Source organism: Pectinophora gossypiella, chromosome Z (genome assembly GCF_024362695.1).
Source record: "Pectinophora gossypiella chromosome Z, ilPecGoss1.1, whole genome shotgun sequence".
NCBI classification, from domain to species: Eukaryota; Metazoa; Arthropoda; class Insecta; order Lepidoptera; family Gelechiidae; genus Pectinophora; species Pectinophora gossypiella.
In genome coordinates, this window is record NC_065433.1 from 13,548,607 (window position 1) to 13,565,148 (window position 16,542).

Sequence of the window (16,542 nt, forward strand, 5' to 3'; positions counted from 1 at the left end):
CCGTCTGCGCTTTCACTGTTTTTTTACTACAGTAATATGTTACTATACAGGGTGTTAGTTTCATCGAAACGAAAACTTTAAGGGATGATTCAGACCGTGATTTTGAGTTGATATCAAGTAGAATTTTTCGTCGAAAAATATGCAACTGAAAATAATTTAGAAAAACACCAAAATTCCATTAATTTTCCGACAGGAAATTCCACTTGATATAACTCAGAATCATGGTCTGAGTCGTCCCCCTCATTATTCGTAACGGTGTCACTAACACCCATATTTACTTGTATGGTTACCTGTACGTACCTCTCTCTGTAAAAAAAAACGACAACACATACGATAATAGATATAGATTGTAATGAAAATAGAGTTTACTCTAAACTAGAAAGATAAATATTAAAAAAAAACACAAAGAAATTGAGCTATAAATCAAACGACTTCTTCAATGACTTTTTTCTTACTTTGTAGAAAAACGATAATACTAACTAGTGTCAAACTCATTCTTTGCCCGTGGTCCTACTGCGTAGTCCTACTAGTAGTACCATGGGGATATTTTTTTGCCCGTGGTTCTATCAGTAGGATTGTAATATACCTACTATAGTAGTGTATATTCTAAAGTATAAAATAAAATAATATAAAATAACAATATAAAATTGAGAGAGTCGACAATTTTTACATAAAACAAAAAATAATATCAAAAAAATTAAGTTGAGTCGCCACGCATGATTGAATTCCAATTAATCCAATAAAAAAGTAAAAAAAGTGAAACTTTTTATTGACTCCAAATTTTTTTTTCCCGCATTCTAAATCTGTGGTTGTAGGTAAGTGCTTCTAGTTTCTTAATGTCCGAATACAAGCGATATAAACTTACCATTGATAGATAGAAGGACATTAAATTAGAAGCACTGTGTGTACGCTTTCTTTCTATAAATTATACGTGTAAACGTGTAAATAATTTGCTAATCCTATTTATTAAGACACTATATTTTTCTCCCTCAGTTTGCAACCAGTTTGCGCGAGGCGTGTTTGCTATGCTGGGCGCGGTTAATCCAGAATCATTCGATACGCTGCATTCCTATACAAACACTTTCCAAATGCCTTTTGTGACGCCTTGGTTTCCCGAGAAAGTAAGTTTAACACCAATTATTGTACATTTTCATTCAAGTATCGATTTTTTTACATATCTATTTATGTACTTCAATTTATTATATCAGTGCTACGATCATCAGTGTGAATAATGCTGATACAAATATGCAGGAAATCTATCACTGAATCTGCAATTACTGATGCTTTTGTAATTGCAAGTAAACACGGTAGTGTGGCAATCAGTTAAACGTATAATTCTTGATTAATAATATAATCGCTTTGGGTTCCGTTGAGAGTACTTATTTTTATGACTTATCTGCCCGCAAACTTCAACTTTTACCAATCCCATTGGAAAAGAACATGATGTGCCAATTATTTAAAAAACAGGTGTGCCTTGTGGAGATTCTAAAATTCCATTATTTTTATTATTTTACCATTTGCTTAAAAATTGGTACGTTTTTTACAAGTCTAATTAAGTATAAAATTACTGGAAGGAGTTTCAAATTGTCTTAGAGATCCTCAGAGAAATTAGAGACGCGAGTTGCCAAGCGCACGCGTTTCTCTCTGCCGAAGTAGATGACGCGTTTTCTTGTGTGTCGGTTTTGTTTTGTTTTGGTATCTGTATAGAGACAATGATTTTTTTTCTTATTATAAGGTGCGACAGTGAGTCGATGTGTGCTTTACGTACATACCTCATCTTTCCTAAAATGTGGTAGAAACAATGTATAGTGGGAGTATAACCTAAAGGCAACTCCCATCTATAATTTCTCTGGGAATTTACGTATAGCATACGTATTATGTATAGATAGATATAATGTTAAAAATCAATCTGAATTATTTTTAAACCATATAATCAAAAGGGATGGATATTTTTTAACTTTTACAACGGTACGACTGAAAAATCGTCAAATAGGTATTTTAAATGCAGTACAAATTATTTTCGTTGACTGGGTGTGTATTTGTTTTGAATGAAATTGGTAGTTTTGTATAAATGTGCCATTTTTCATCCTCATCATTCATCATACTTAGCAATGGTAAAATAATGCCAATTGTAACATTCATATCATATTAGTAATTATTATTATTAGTAGTTATTATTAATTATAATGGCCCCGATTCCTGCAGACATCTCTTAATTTTACTTTAAGTTATACCTGTCATTTTCTTATCCGCCGAAAAGGAAAGGGACGGATGATTGACAGCTCTTAATTTTAGGAAGAATGAGTAAATAAATGAATAACCCGGGCGAATTTTTAGACGGTTGTTTTAGATTTGTGCTTAAAATTGACGTGTGTTCCATAAATTTTATGCTTGTCGATTACCCGTCCCTTTCCTTTTCGGCGGATAAGAAAATGACAGATATAACCTAAAATAAAAAAATTAAGGTAAAAAAATCTTTAAAAACAAGCTTTTATTTAAATGCGCTAAAAAGAAAAAAATAAACTTTTACACTATAACTTTACTGTCAACTTATAACATTTCAAATTCAACATATTTGACACAATTTATATGTTTTAAAAGCTTGTCGCGAGATTTAAGTACCTACTCGTAATTTTAAAAGCAAGTTTTAAAATACCTGCCTATTAAAAATTTTAAACTAAGAAAGTAAATACGAGTACTTAAATCTCGCGACAAGCTTTTAAAACATATAAATTGTGTCAAATATGTTGAATTTGAAATGTTATAAGTTGACAGTAAAGTTATAGTGTAAAAGTTTATTTTTTTCTTTTTAGCGCATTTAAATAAAAGCTTGTTTTTAAAGATTTTTTTACCTTAATTTATTTTATACTTTTTAGTTTTCACCTTGTAAGTTCCTAAGTCTGTTCATCTCATTCAACGCATCATTATTGCAAGGTCGTTTGCCAGTTAATTTTGAACAATCCAACTCTTCAATTAGGAGCCCTTCTAACGATTTCACCCTACTTAAGGCCACATATGCTTGACCAGCGGCAAAGAGCTTCGAGCCCAAGTATACAACGGCATGGTCAACAGTACTACCCTGCATTTTGTGTACCGTACAAGCCCAACATAATATAATTGGTAACATTCTCCTTTCTGCAGTGCCGCGACTAAATTTTGCTGGAAATTGCACAGTCTTGGGTTGAATGAGATGAACACCGTCTTTACCGAAGTCTATACGGACGGAAGGTATGTCAGTATCATACATTTGAGCTCTCCGGAAGCAAGGCCATAATATTTCCGTTATGTATCCGATTGCACCATTCACAAGACCCTTGGATATATCTACATTGTACCGTAACATTTTTTTGTTACACTGTGTAATAGCTCCACCACTCCAAAAGCCAGCAAGCAAAATTATCCGCCATTTTCGGTGTTCCGCCATATTGGATTAAGAGTGACGTCACATTATTTCTAGTTATTCTTGGCTAGTCTTTTTATTAGATATCCATATTGTAGGAGCGCATTAAAAATAATTGGTCCGCCATCTAGGGTACGTCGCCATGTTGGATTTAGAATGACATTATACAGTTAATCATGCATTGTCATCCAAACTAAACGTGTATACAAAATTTCAGCTCAATGAGTTGAGGGCAAATGCTCAAAATTGAGTTGTAAGATTTCACCCGAACATATAAACATATCTACATACAATGCAATTTAAATAAAAGCTTGTAAGTATCAAACGAGCCCATACTCGAAGGGGTTGTGTTGTTTAAATACTGAGTTCGTTTGGCTGTCTTCCGGCTCCATCATCAGACCCTGGTTACCATCTAGATCCAAAGTACTCATCTAGGCGAATCAAACGAGCCCAAACTCGATGGGGTTGTGTCGTTTAAGTACTGAGTTCGTTTGGCTATCTTCCGGCTCCACCATCGAACCCTGGTTACCATCTAGCTCCAAAGTACTCATCTAGGCGAATCAAACGAGCCCAAACTCGATGGGGTTGTGTCGTTTAAGTACTGAGTTCCTTTGGCTGTCTTCCGGCTCCATCATCAGACCCTGGTTACCATCTAGCATCTAAGTACTCATCTAGGCGAATCAAACGAGCCCAAACTCGATGGGGTTGTGTCGTTTAAGTACTGAGTTCCTTTGGCTGTCTTCCGGCTCCATCATCAGACCCTGGTTACCATCTAGCATCTAAGTACTCATCTAGGCGAATCAAACGAGCCCAAACTCGATTTGGTTGTGTCGTTTAAGTACTGAGTTCCTTTGGCTGTCTTCCGGCTCCATCATCAGACCTTGGTTACTATCTAGCACCAAAGTACTCATCTAGTCGAATGAAATGAGCCCAAACTCGATGTGGTTATGTTATTTAATTACTGAGTTGCTATGGCTATCTTCCGACTTCATCATCAGATCAGCTCCATGTCATAATAATATTGCATTGTCATCGGATATACACGTGCATGCAAAATTTCAGCTCAATCGGTTGAGGGCAAGTGCCTTAAAATTGAGTTATAAAATTCCACCCGAACACACAAACATACATACATACATACATACATTGCAAGTTAAATAAAAGCTTGTAATTAGATGGTATTTACAGGAATTAGCACCATTACTAATGTATTTTTAATGTGATTCAAGTGCAATAAAGAGTTTTTGTATTGTATTGTATTAGAATCTCCATTAAACATGGTACCCACCAACTTTTTAAAATGAAAATATTTCTTCATTCCTGTTGGCCAAAGTTACGAGTAAAAATATTTTTGGAGTTTATTTTTTACACAAAGAGCTTTATTTTAATAAAATTTTAATAATAAAAATCACTGAAACTTTTCATTTGTAGAATTCGCAGGTTAAAAACTGAGCGCGTACAAGATTACCTAATACCTAATCTAATCAAATGTAAATATTGAAATCTATAAAACTTTTATTGAAGTCAACATCGCATATTTACTAGGTAGGTTATGAGGGATATCAGCTGGTACAAGTTGGTGATGTTTATATGACTTTATAATGCTCTCTACTTACACCAAAATTCTTATATACTTTTTCGGAGAGTAAATCTCAAGATGATACCCTTGTTTAGTTTGTTGTTTTTCCAACGCCAACTGAAAGAGCTGCCCCATTACAGTCTAACTTTGATGGATATAAATGAACTCCTAGAAAAGTGTTCTAAAGGACTGTCCTGGCAGTCATTACTTTGATTCAATTTAAAGCTAAAACTGACAGAATCCATTTATAAAGATTAGAACATACTTACTGTACGCAGAAACTTTTTTACATTATTACTCGTATGTCATATATGCGGTGTTGTTAGTTTGTGTACAACTTACCTGTTTACAGTGATGAACCACCGTTTGTTTTAGAAAATGAAATTTAGTCTTTGTTGTCAAGTGGTCCAAAAAGTACTTGGTACCAAATTGATGAAAAGATTGCATGAACTTAGTTTTTAGAAAATATCTTTCGTTATTAAATTATATAATGAACTTTTTTACTAGGTAATACCACCATCTTCGGGTCTCATTGACCATGCAGTAAGTATGCGGCCCGACTATCACAAGGCGATTGTAGATACAATAGTGTATTATGGATGGAAGGAAATCATATACATGTATGATTCACATGATGGTAAGTAACAGATCTTATCGTATATAATTGTTTATTATCCCACGAGAATATACAAATAAAATTATTAATAAAAAAAATATGTTAAAGTTTTGAAATATAAATAATTAACTCAAAAAGTCCAAAATATTTGCTGACGTACCTAACTGACATAATAAAAGACGGTTTTATAAAAAATGTATACTTACCTCTAACTTTCCCTGAAGACCCGGGTACTTTATCCTTGCTTAAATAAATAACATAGGTACTACACTTTTTGTTGCTAGTCCGAGATAACAGTAACCGAGGAGGCGACGGTATTCAAGTTGTTTTTTCGGATTAACTTTTTAATATCAGTGAATATTAAGATAAAGGGGGACAGCGAGCGGGGTGAGCGTCGCTGAAGTCGAGTCGGCTTACTACATTCTCTTTATCGTTTTGCTTTACAACAGAAATGGTGGTTTTATAAATCGTAAATTGTACCGCTCGCCAGGATTACAACCGAGCTGACTCCTCCGATAATAAAATGTCGACACGAAAGAGATTGCGGCTGAAACCGGGGGCTGGTGCTAATAGTCTCTGCAGCCGCTTTAATGGGGTGTCTATCACCAATGGAAAAACGCCAGCTTTATTTTTAATCTTGCCAAATATTTTTAATGGGAAATTATTGCCATTCGGTCCGAGATAGGATTAATCTATTTTGTTTTCTTAGCCAAGGTATAGGTATTGTTGATTTAAATATAAGTATTGTTTTGATGTTCTATTTAACAAAGTGTTTGACGTAGGTACTTAGTTATTTTATTGTTGTAGTAAGACAATTGTAATAAATCAATTTGGATGTTAGTTTACGCGTTTTGGTGATTGCATCATAAAATATTTATGTATTTCTATGAGTGAGGAAATCAAGCATTTATAGAGATGCGCGACCTAATTTCAAGCTTCGCTAAGCTACCTACCCAGATATTTCATCTTTATTTCAAACTCCCAGAGCTTTCGCACGAGGCAATAAATAATATTTATAGTACATGAGCTGAACACCTCATTCGGGACCGCCCCTGCTGTAGGTTCGAGTTATAAAACTTTTCTGGATTTATAAGCGACGAGTTTGCTAACGGCCGACATATTAACGTGTGAGAGTAGTTGCACACCCAACGACTTTTAAGTATTCTTTAAAAAGTAAACTAGTAGAGAGGAAACCGACGAACTTAAATAATAACATCATACGAGCGTACGGAAACTCATTTTTTATTCCCGTTAATATTGGAAAAACAAGCTTAACGCCACGTCATATTAACACTTATATGTCTGTTATAAAAAGAGAAATCGGTAAAGGCAACACGTATAAGTATATTCCTATTTAATGTTATTCCTGTTAATTGAGCATGTAATCGACCGTATAGAAAAAAATAAAACAATTTGAAGTCGACACATATGGTAACACAAAGTTTTTATTCAACTTGTTTTGTAAATGATGTTTTATTACAACATGTGTGTAAATAATCTTATGGACAGTTCTGGCCATTCAAATAATAAGCTGTAGAAAATGCCCTACTTGTAGGCAACCAAAACAATAGCAACATAATATTATAAGATGAATCTCCGACAAAATTTCCATATTGGGGTAAATCGATGCGCTGCGATAGAATTTCATTCGATTATCACATCTCGTTCCCGGCTTGACCGTAAAGTTTTACGTTCCCGAGCAGGATTGCAAGACCACCTCTGCACTAAAACTGCACCTAATGATATTACTGAGTCTTTCTTTCTCATTGCACGGTTTGCTTTGCTCGACGTTGCTCGCTAATCGACATTATAAAAGAAAATTGCTAAAGGTAATCGGAGTATTTTCTCCGGCGTTACGAGTACATAGCACTCAGTTAAGTTACATCTTTGCCTTGTAACCATTACAACACTAGCGGAAAGAAATAGAGAATCTCTATCCAATTATAAAGTTTGATAGAAACTTCTTAATTTGTATGTCATATTCACCCAACTATTGAGCGAGTATCATCTTTCATGCTTTTATTTACTTCAAGATAACTTTATACTACCATCCATTACAATTTGTTTGTCAGGCAAAGAGTAAAGTAGTCGAGTTAGAAAACTAAAGCGAATACATTTTCAAACCTATATAAAACCTATACTAGTAACCTATATAAGCGTTTTATCTAAAAGTAGGTTGTGTGTCGCAATGCACTTATAATTATTTTACTTTAAATAGAGTTAAAAAATAAGGTCATTTTAAAAAGATGAACGGGAGTATTGAATATAATTATAACGATCTAGATGTATTTTTAGGAATAGGATGCTAACACAGCTGAGGAGTTATTAAGGCCACATTAAAGAAATTCATCTAAAAACAGTAATATTGTTATTTGACATTTATCTATTTGAATATGAATCGTCATCATTATAGATAACACCCTGTACAAGCAACATCACAATCAGGCATTAACATAAAAATTGACCAGTAGGGTGACTGCCACTGGAAATTGACTCGTGTATTGGACTGAGGCTTGTATAAACCTACAAACGCCAATAACCACAACCCCAGTGTTACTTAGCCTCTCATCCTGTCGAGATATCATACATAATAGATTTTACATTGTGTCTACTCTTGACAAATTTTGGCCTTTTTAACCACCATGCACATATTTTTCTTCTGTGGGGCTTGTTATGAATTAAGACCGTGTATAATTTGTATTGAACTTTATTTTGATATTTTCTTATGATACAATATAAAATACTTATATATTTGTCCAATCCGATATGGCAATCAAATAGCAAATAGATTACATAAACTATGTTTTAGATAAAGCTAAGAAATATAAACTCTACTACCTGAATGAGAACTGTTTGTGAAGTTCAATTAAATATAAACCAAAATGTTTGCTTTTCCTAAGATCGGGCGTGCTCTCTTTGAAGTCTAGCTGGGTGCTTTACTATTTCTTGACGTATTTTTGTTGCGTGTTTTTATATCTTGTTTGTTAATTTTACGTAATTATACATAAACTCTTTTTTTAAAAACATTTCTTTTTCAATCATTGTACCCAAATTAAGTACCTCAAAACATTAGTTATTAAAAGCTTGGAACTCATATAAAAACTGTATGTACTTACTTAGTAACATTCAGAATTTGCGAAATACATGTTTGAACGTAGGTATTCGATAACAATGTAACAAGTAAGAAAGTATTTGATATTAAAACTTGTAAGATCAATATCTGTGCTTGTTGAATGGGCACTGAGATGATATCTGGATACAATTTATTCAAGAACCCGCAGCGAACGTTCGTCGTGACGCTGCACCGCCCGGCGCCCGTCATCGGCAAATAGATGCGATGTCTCTACTGCGCCCCAGACCCGCATCGGAATTATTTCCGCTGAATAATTTTCTTTTTCTTCCAAAGACAACTTTACTTATTTTGCTTTTAACCGAAACGCTGCCTAACAGAACCTCTAAAACTCAACATAAAAATATTTTTTAACAAACGAGATTAGATCTACAAGCAATCACATTTTCCCGGGAGAGTACCACTTCACTTTCGAGTTCTCATAATTTCAAAAGAAGCTAAAGAGAATATTGTGTCGAGTTGCGCACTCAGCCAGACGGTAACATCAAAATGTGAATTTATTGCTAATAACACAGAAATTGATATTTATGCACTGTCGTAAATTGTGCTAAGGAAAAGAAACCTTGACTGGAGTGGTTCACTACGTACCCCAAAATAAATAACGAGGGAAAATACTCGCAGTATTAACGCTGTCCTGATTACCGTGTCATTGGAATTTGTTAATTGTTTCCTACTTAGTGTTTCGTATATTATTCACATATTTTTCGCGGTAAGCCACCAGAATGTTAATACTTATTTTTATTATTACAATGTATTCAATTACTTACTAACTCCTACTTGATGTCAGATGACAAGCGGGACAAATTATGTCGAGTCACTTTACAGACATACATGTATACACGATACGTAGAGAGCGCGCGGTTAAGACGGTTTTGGGTGGTTAACTAGGCATTCGAAGAAGCTGAATTAGCCTCGAGGTTATTAAAGAAGTTGTAATCATTTTAACTCACAAACAATAATGAATATTAATGGCGTTTACCGTTCGTATGGAAAATGAATTTCAACTAAATTTCCAGTGAACTTTGAAAAACAAGTAAGAACTTTTAATCTGGCGGACCGTTCATCCGCTTACTTTCTGTTCTCTTTATTTAAATTAGTACTGAGAATTAAGTTATTAAACAGATATAATATAAACCAGGATATAATCTTGTGCATCTATTTATCTAAGTACATATCTATTTGTTTAACTCAGTAGGTTACTTCTTTACACAAGACTTTCTCCACCACTATACCTTATATCTACGAAAAAGACAAAAATATAATGTGTTTGATTATCAATTCTACGCACCGGCATCTATTTCCGTCGCACGTAGTCAATGTCGGTGTCATATAAGACATAATTTAATAAATAGTTTACCACTTAACTGTCACACGTCGAAATCCAATATAATATTTAACAGTTTCGAGTAATAATTTCATGTTTATGTACACAGAATGAGATATGAAATAGAAACACTCAAAATACTTAACCTCGCAAAACCGTTTCCATTGTTCAAATCTGAAGTCAGAGAGCTTGAGAAACTTGAATTTCCATCTGAGGTCGGAATTCAAATGAAGATAATGACGATGGGAAGAGTAGTGAAACTGTAGACCTTCATTGAACAATAAATGGAAACCTTTAACATTTTATGTAGTGTACAATTGATGAATAACGCTTCCTCTCCAAATAAATTGTAAAAAAAATATTATATTTTCTCAGGCATGCATAATGCTGCAGGCATAATGAAGCAAGTTTGTCTTTGATTGGGCCTCATAATTGACAAAAGGACTTTAAGCCAACTCTCTCTTTCACAAACAGAGATTCCTTCGTACACAACAAATGTTGTCGTTTATGATGTTAGCTGTCTAGTCCTGCGAGATTGTTGATGTTTAAAAATAACCCTGTGCATCACAATAATTAACTATTTTATTTTTATTTGGGACAACAACAGCATAGTTACTTATAAATTACAGTCTCGAAATTACAATTAATTGCCAAAAGAGCTATCCACTTAAAAATCATAACAAAATGAGAGCAGTAGCGTTACAATTACAAAATTATTAGAGATTTATGCACAAGCTAAAAAAAGTTTATTGAATTTAAGATCACTTTTTGTACGTAATATAATACATAACAAATAAGTATAACAAACAAAATATTATGAATAATACGGAATATAAAAAGGAAAAAGATATCATAATTTAAGCTAAATTAATAATTACTAATAAGAATTAGCCACGACACGAATCTAAAAGGTATCGTTTATAATCAAAGATACAATACACAAACATTTACAATCAGTTTTAGGTGTAAGTAATATTACAATTATCACACAATACCATATCTCACGTAGAGTATTTTATTAAATCTTTTACTGCAAGTTTTTAATCAACGCTTGGGTGAAGCCAATGAAACAAAACACGTTCTGCAATTAAATAAATTATATTATGATTCTCGCCTTAGCGAAACAGAAATTGAATAACGTCAGTTAATGCGTGTAGAACTTCAGTATTTCCAAGTACTGACTTCAGTCTAGTTCACACATACGTGTGCTGGTTGCAATCGTACAGTCAGAAGCAAATAGTTAGTAACAGTGACGGCATACATATAGTTAACAACATCCAGAATGTCCAATATTTAGGGATGTTCAAGGTGGCCGTATAGATAGTAACACTCTAAGTGACCAAAAACATCGGCACAACCTACGTGTTTAAAAAGTTAGCAACAATCTAATCGTGCAGATTCGCGAGACGCTTAGAATGTCAAATAGTTCGCCTCAATTATGTCATCGTAAATATGACAACACTCACTGCGCCAATGCTTGATGTTCAAAATTATGTGGTTGTTGACAACTTTTTGAACAAGCAGGTGGTGCCAATGTTTTTGGTCACTTAAAGTGTTACTATCTACACGGCCACCTTGAACGTCCTTAATTATTGGACATTCTGGATGTGGCTTACTATATGTATACCTTGACTGTCACTAACTATTTGCTTCTAACTGTACCAACCTCTAAATACATCGGTGTGAAACTAAATATATATTTGTTATAGGTATAGTTGACTTATAGCACTTAGGTGCGGAAGCATCAATATCCAGGTACTTGTCGGAACTTGGGACTTGGGATGACATTCTTCAATTTTAAAGGTTGCAGTGTAGAATGCCACGATAAATTCATGTATTTATCATTTTATATCGATGTCGATAGCAAATAATGTGCTTTGATTTGCCCTCGTTATGTAACGAATAACCACTCTGCATAACGGCCTCTGCGGACCAGTGGTTGAGCGTTGGGCTCACGATCCGGAGGTCCCGGGTTTGAATCCCGGTGGAGACAAAAATCAGTTTGTGGTCCCTACTGTGGTTAGGACATAACAAGCTGATCACCCGATTGTCCGAAAGTAAAATGATCCGTGCTTCGGAAGGCACGTTAAGCCATTGGTCCCGGTTACTACTCATTGATGTAAGTAAGTAGTAGTTACATGAGCCATGGGGCCTTTGGCCGCTCAATAATAACCCTGACACCAGGGTTGATGGGGTTGGTAATTCACTTCACAGCCCATACGATAGAAGAAGATAGGATATTTCTGCAGACAATTTATGTATTTGTGCATGTAAGTACTTGCACGTAGTTAGGTCATTGTAAATTGTAATCGCAATTTGAACTTTCCAACTTTAATTAATAATGTGCAAATTACCTACCTATCATATAGCTGATGCAATTATGTCGCACAACAGTGGAACAATCAGTTACAAAATATTTGTATACGTTGATGATGTATTGCTTGTTATAGAAAGGTACCTACTATAAATGTTGGCCAAATGTTTAACGTGTAACAAATTAGTAAAGTGTGAGTGTTCTTTAACTTCAAGTTAGAATGTGATTATAAACAAAAGTCTATTTGCAATGCTCTCGTCTCTACGACTAACTTCACGTATTTCCATCGCATCGCAATATTAAATAAATCGAATTCCAATGCGTCGCACGCGCGAGCGGCTTCCTTATTATCACATTTGAAATGTCCTTGCTTTGTAATAGAATATCCTGCTATAACAGGACACGTACAAATATTATTTCCACCTAATAGTGTTTCTCTCCTCATCACGAGGCTTTACTTACAAAAAATACTTCACATAAATATTGACGCATTAGAAAAGCATTTTCTTGCAAAACTACATTGAGCGCTGTGTAGGTACCGATAGTCAGTCGAGTATTGCGCTTAATTATGTTTTTGTTCCAACAACGAGATTGTTACATTAGGTACAACAAAATATCGGAAGCAAGAAGCACCGCACACGAGATGAGGAAACTAGATACTCGGTACTCGGTAGTAAATGTATATCGTTGATTGATACTACAATATCAACCAACGACAAATCGAAAAGAAACATTACTTATTACACTGAGTAATATTACAAATAACTGCGCCCTTCTCTTCCCCAAACTCCACATTTGCACGAAAGTCGAACAATTAAGTACTTTTTTTTTACTGTTTATAAATTTTAATGTATTTATTTATCAGTTTATTATTATACACAGAAACAATAACATATAGACAAATAGATTACACACAAAACATACCAGCTTATTTTCAGTAATAGAATTCACTTCCAGCAGACCGGGAAATAAATAAAAATTATTTTAGATTCTTTCAAAATGTACATTATAGTCAGCCATAAATACCATAGCCATACTTTATTATACATAAATTAATTTACTTTAAGTAAACCATACCGAATACCTAATTTAAAAGGTTTCTATAGTAAGTCTAAATAAAAGTCATCATCTTTGCGGACTTTTCTTACAAATCATGCTGTTATAAGTTATACTATCTATGTATATACTTGACTGATACTACGGAATATATATATAGCTTTCTTTATTTGATCAGCGAACGTGAGTGGATATTAACGATGTATCGAAGACCTCATCAGAACAGAACCAATATCAAATTGTATTTCCTAGTTGTGTCAAGATAAAATGATTCTCGTAAAATCAATTTCAGTAACACACCAGGCCGCATCTTTCTAATTCAATTTGTAACCAATAAGCGAAGATATTGGAATATAGAGTTGAGAGAGATAGAAAAGAAAAAACGTATCAAATGGAATTGGCGGAGAAATAGAACGCGACGGAGCGCAACCACCGACACGCGCGTACATTGTGTGCATGTTTACGATTGAAACAAATCCCTAAATAACTTATCTAAGCATTCTTTGAAATAGAATTAATAGAATTCACTTCCAGCAGACCGGGAAATAAATAAAAACTATTTTAGATTCTTTCAAAATGTACATTATAGTCAGCCATAAATACCATAGCCATACATTATTATATATAAATTAATTTAAAAGGGAAACGGGCCGGTCATCCTAAATAATGACCACGAGGACAGTACCAAGAATTCGTTCACTACTTTTACTAACAAATATATTTAAGTAAGTACTTAGGAACATCAACGCTAAAACTGTCGAAAATTGAACCGCGTTGATATTAAAATGAGTACCTAAGTTGCCACAAGTTATCTCTTACAATACCTGAGTGGCAAAGTTCGCAACGAAGTTAAGAACTTTACTAACTAACATTGCTCATAATCGCCGCATTTGGACGACTGCAGCGCTTCGTAACAATTTTCACGAGGATTAACAAAGCCGCAAAGCCGTTGGCAGTCGGTAATCAAAAGCTTTTAATTCACGCCTTTCCCAAGTTTAAATTTCAGAGTTTTATTACGTCTTTACGTTTGTGGAATAAATTAATGTTCTCTAATTATCTTTAGTACATTATTATTTTAAATGTTTGGAAATGGGAATTAGAGACGTCGTTTAATGTCATGTTATAACTTTCGATATGTAGAATTATAATGTAGGGTTCCTACAGTTTGGTAGAATGAGTATGAAATAATAATTGATGTTGAGGCTTGAGGTGGTTGACACAGCTGACGTCACAAGCCATTAGTCCGTCGACGACAGTGGAAAACCTCAAGGGTCACGAGTTCAAACGCGACACATGGTGAGAATAGTCCGGGTGCGGGCAAAACTTTCACCGCATCTCCGGCCGCACATTTATCTCTTAACAGCAAAACTGTTTTGGATATACGTTTGCTTGTAGTTCGGAGCAGCCTACGTAGGCTTACCTTCAATACGCATTCCGGAAAACAAGATATGTATTTGTTACTGTAGCGGTAAAACAAATATAATATTTCTCTGTCGGTTTATTTTATTATAATGTATTATTTTTCGGATGATTATAATAAAATCCACTTGAAGTAAAATGTAATGCAAAAATTAAACTTATGACATTAAAATCTTTGTTTAAAAGACCACAAAGTCATTTTTGTTCTTTTATTCTTTAAAATATTTTGGTATCACTTGACCATACTATAACCAAGCCTACGGTGTCTGTCTGTCTGTGCCATCTTTATTTTTTGAAAAGTTAAGATAAAAGAGATATCCGAATAATTTACTTACAATAGACGATTGAATTAATTTTAAACTGTAGTATTATGTTTACGACGTTTGTGGTAGCATTTTTAATGCAATTATTAAAAAATATTTTTGTTAGGTTTACTACATTTTATGTTAAGGAAGTGTACTGTCAATAGAGTGCTGTATGCATAAGTACATATAAAAATAAATAATCTCGGGTCGGCAGAAACCAGAGTGTTGTATAAGCCTTTAAGTGAGTGTTAATTAAACTCAAGTGCAGTGTCTAAACATTTCATGACGACGCATTGCGCTGCCTTATTTACTCCATCGCATGAGTTCAACCTTTGTATGCCGGTCCGGCACCTGCTTGGTGTGCGAGTGCAACTCGCACTTAGCCAAATTTATTGTAAAACAAAGGCTTTTGTTATTTCCGTAGCAAAAAATAAGGTCATAACATTATATTTTATCTCATAATCATATACTTGTAACGAAGGTACAATGTAACCGCTCGCGAACAAAAAAGAATGTCGTATTTTTATCCGTTTCATTAGGTAGGTAGAGTACCTATGTTATAATATTGTATGAGCCGTCCCACTCGGGCTACCCCCTCATACAGAGCCAAAGAGTTTTTATATTTTGCCCCTTCGGAGCACGCTTTATCCCTTTTTCGTTTGGCTTGTTTTATATGGGGCGTTTAATTCGATAAAATTCGTGTGGACTCAAATTGGTTTAGGACAGCTCGAAAATAGAGCAACATTTAAATGTCCCCAGCCATCTCAATTGTATTTTTATATTTTATTCTAAAGATTTAACAAGAAATGTCTATTCTAGAAATAAAATCAGTATATATTAGGTATTCATTTTTATTTGAATTGATGACGCGAGTCTAGTTATTTATGAATCAGAATCATTTCAGAATCAGATGAATTTAATAAAAAATAATATTTGTCCGGCTGGTAGGATTGCTGCGGCTCCAACAGCTCTACCAGTCTATGCAACCGGGAAGGACTGCTTTCCGAATCTCGCTTGTGAAGCGAATTAATAACGCGTCAGACGCTATGGAATTCTTGTTGGCTTTGGAACAACACGACCGTTGGGGCAACAAACGCATAGTACTAGATTGCAACGCTAGAAACGCCAAAAGTATACTAGTCGAGCACGTCCGCAAAGTACAATTAGGACGCCGGACCTATCACTACATGCTCAGCGGATTGGTGAGTATTGCTTCCAATACTGTTTCTGTATCTACCACACCCAACTCAAAAGCGTATCAATATTGCCTAACAGTTGTGTAAATCTATTTGTTTTTCTTCAAAAATCTGACATTATATTTTGTAAATATGTGCAAATGTTAATAAGTAAAACATCTTTGTTCTTTATTAAGATTAAGAGTTGTTACTTATATTTGTAT

General features: G+C 34.3%; 1 protein-coding gene across 1 annotated transcript in view; it reads left to right on the forward strand.

Moving 5' to 3' along the window:
• The window catches only part of LOC126380711 (glutamate receptor 1-like), a 44,445-nt gene that overhangs the window by 15,813 nt on the left and 12,090 nt on the right, over nt 1–16,542 (forward strand). The window contains exons 3-5 of the mRNA XM_050030306.1: nt 994–1,121; nt 5,487–5,616; nt 16,092–16,345. Coding sequence (XP_049886263.1) covers nt 994–1,121; nt 5,487–5,616; nt 16,092–16,345 — 512 coding nt within the window. The remainder of the gene's footprint in view (nt 1–993; nt 1,122–5,486; nt 5,617–16,091; nt 16,346–16,542) is intronic.